Source organism: Nicotiana attenuata, unplaced genomic scaffold (genome assembly GCF_001879085.1).
Source record: "Nicotiana attenuata strain UT unplaced genomic scaffold, NIATTr2, whole genome shotgun sequence".
Lineage (NCBI taxonomy): Eukaryota > Viridiplantae > Streptophyta > Magnoliopsida > Solanales > Solanaceae > Nicotiana > Nicotiana attenuata.
The window spans coordinates 1-3,250 of record NW_017688116.1 but is presented as its reverse complement, the minus strand read 5'-3'; the positions used below and the strand labels follow the sequence as shown (position 1 = coordinate 3,250).

The window sequence follows — 3,250 nt, the reverse complement described above, 5'->3', positions numbered from 1 at the left end:
CAAAAATACTGAACAAGAGTTTAAACAATTGGCAGTGTGTAGATAGCTATGATGATGCACCAAGAGGCAGAATATGGATAGCATGGGATCAAGTGCAAGTGACCTTCTCATTGATAAGAACCCATGAACAATTCATATCGGGGCAAGTCAGTTTGAACCAAGTTTTAACTTCTGTGCAGTGTATGGCAAGCACACAGTTAAAGATAGAAAAATGCTATGGGAAGACATGAAGATGAAACTGAATGGTATGAATGGTCCGAGCCTGATAATGGGAGATTCCAACACCATTTTATCCAGTGAGGATAAAATACAAGGGAATCCAGTTCAAGGGAGTGAAGTTAGGATCTTCAAGAATTTTATTCTTGACACTGGACTTGAAGAACAATAGACCGTGGGAAGGAAATTCACATGGATAAATAATCATATTCATAGTAGAATTGATATAATCCTGGCGAACCCAGAATGGATGCAAAAATGGTCTCTTGCAAGGGGTTGTTATGAACCATGGCTTCTCTGATCACTGTCCAATATGTGTATGCTTTGATGACACTACTGAACAAGGAACTAGACTATTCAAATTCCTCAATTTGCTTGGCAAACCATGAGGATTTTACAAGGGTTCAACAATGCTGGAGACATAAAGGTAGAGACACAGCTATGACGAATGTATGAAGAAAATTAAAAATGTTGAAAGTCTATCTGAAAAGGGTGAATAAGCAAGAGTTTAGTGGAGTAGCAAACAAGATACATATGGCAAGGGATAAATTAAGCACCATCCAAAATCTGATGTATACCAGACTATGATTCAGAGGCAATTAAACAGGTAAGATTAGCAAAAATGGAATTGGAGAAATGGCTGATAGTTGAGGAGAGTGTATGGACGCAGAAATCAAGAGTGCAATGGCTGAAATTGGGAGACTCTAACACATCATATTTCTATGCATGTATGAAAAATAGACAAGCAAGGAACCACATTGGCAAGCTGACTAGTTGTGCAGGGCATCTACTGCATAGTGCAGATGAAGTTGCAAAGGAGATTCTGACCTTTTACAAAGTCCTGCTTGGGACAGCTGCAACTCAGTTGCTAGTTGTCCTACCAGATGTTATGCAAAATGGATACACCCTTAATCATAGACAACAACTGCAGCTCATCCATCTAGTCATAAGGGAGGAAATAAAGCAAGCTATTACGGATATTGATGATAACAACACACTAGGGTGTGATGGATACAATGCTCATTTATTCAAAAAGACATGGCATATCTTGGGAGATGAAGTCACTGATGCAGTAATGGATTTCTTTCAAACTGCTGCAATGTATAAAGCCATCAACCGCACAACCATCACTTTGATTCCAAAAGTGAAGAATCCAGCAAATATGAGTTTAAGCCAATATCTTGATATACAGTCCTCTACAAGCTAATTTCTAAAGTACTAACATTTAGATTGTAGAGTATTATGCATGATCTAATTGACAAATGTCAAACAACCTTTGTACCTGGGAGATTGGTTACAGATAACATCAATATGAGCAATGAGTTAGTTAAAGGGTATGGGAGGAAGAATCTTTCTCCAAGATGCATGTTGAAAATTGATATGCAAAAGGATTATGATTCTTTAGAATGGGTATACATTGAGCAAGTGATGAAGTTGCTGGGATTTCTTGAGATATTTGTCAAATGGATCCTAGACTATGTTTGTACAGTCTCTTATTCAGTCCTTATCAATGGCAAGCCAACTGAACCTTTTGAGGCAAAGAAAGGGCTGAGACAGGGGGATCCCCTATCCCCATTTCTATTTGTAACGGCTATAGATTACTTGAGTAGGTTATTGAAGCCTCTGAAGGAGAACAAGAGCTTCAAATTTCACCCTAAATAGGCAAAGGTCAACCTAGTTCAATTGGGATTTGCTGATGATCTATTGATATTTTCTAAAGGAGACATACAGTTTGTGAGTATACTCTACAACGAGTTCCAAACTTTTTCTGTAGCCTCAAGTTTAATAGCAAATCCAAACAAAAGCAATGTTTACTTTGGTGGAGTTAGTAGCCATATCCAGCAACAAATCATGGAGCTGCTAGGATGCTCCAAAGGTGACCTACCCTTTAGATATCTAGGAGTTCCTCTAAGTACAAAGAGGCTAACAGCAAATCAATGTGAGCCACTGATTGATCGGATGCCAGGAAGAATTTAGAACTNTCTAGATAAAGCTGAAAGGTACAATATGAAAACACCTACTACAATTGAACTAGAATAAAAGACAAACACTTGGAACTGGTTCTTCTATCTGGTTCAAGTAGCTTCAGGTTTGCACGCTTGAATCACACACGAATTGCTTGCAGAATTGCCTTGCTATTTTGCTCTGAATTCTACGTTTAACTTTTGCTTATGTGACGTTACCTAGTAAAAGAGAACAACACTGATATTTATAGGTTTAGTAAATAGAGATTTGACTAGAAGTCTGATGCTACTCTTCCTTGGTGGAAGAGTTTCAGTTGATCTCAACCTCTAACTCCTCCTCTTTCTTAAGCCGTGTTCTCTTTGAGTAAGGGGTCCTTCTCCTTATCTAATATGCAACCTTTTCGATCAGGATCAGGAGATATTTACTTCTTTCAAGTTAAGTTTATCTCCTTCACGTGCATCTCACATGCATGAGTCTGTTAGAATTAGGTAACTGCAAGTTGGGGCATCATGTCTAGTTGGAGTTATGCTAAGCAAACATACTGTTATGTGTTGATTGTACATAATTATATTTGATAAATAAAATCTTTTACTTACAAAAAAAATGATTTGCTGGTAATGTAACTAAAAGAGATCTTGGGCCATCCTTCTTGGTTCTAGACGTAAAAATTGCACGGGGCGCCCTATTTGGGCGCCCCCTTTTAACCTGTACCCGCTTTGTCTTTCTGTTTGCACCCATACCCACTTTTTTATTAAAAGCCATTTGAAAAGACTATTTTACCCTTTTTTGTTAAAAGACTACTTTCTCTCCAAGTATACGCTAGTGCTCTACTGTTTCTCTCTCCCATTATTCGCGTTTTTCGATTTGCTCTTCTCAGAAATTAAACGGTTTTCGTCGTTCTTTCGAATTTTCAACTGCTAGTCGTCGTTGTTCCCATATTACGATTTAATCACAGGTACATTGCATTAACTTTCTGGGTTTTGTTTTATGATTTAATTTCTGGTTTTGGGTTTTGATATTCATGTATTTATGATAGGGTTTAGTTTGATAGGTTGTTCATGCTGTTAAT

At 37.7% G+C, this 3,250-nt stretch overlaps 1 protein-coding gene across 1 annotated transcript; it reads left to right on the top strand.

Moving 5' to 3' along the window:
- The first annotated feature begins 838 nt into the window (after positions 1-838).
- Positions 839-1,423, top strand: LOC109222315. Its single transcript, XM_019386679.1, has one exon. The coding sequence runs from the start codon at positions 839-841 to the stop codon at positions 1,421-1,423; it is 585 nt and encodes a 194-aa protein (XP_019242224.1).
- Positions 1,424-3,250: the final 1,827 nt, after the last annotated feature.

What these genes read in the sequence shown, in the direction of transcription:
- LOC109222315 (XM_019386679.1), top strand. Translation starts at nt 839, where the DNA reads ATGGAATTGGAGAAATGGCTGATAGTTGAGGAGAGTGTATGGACGCAG.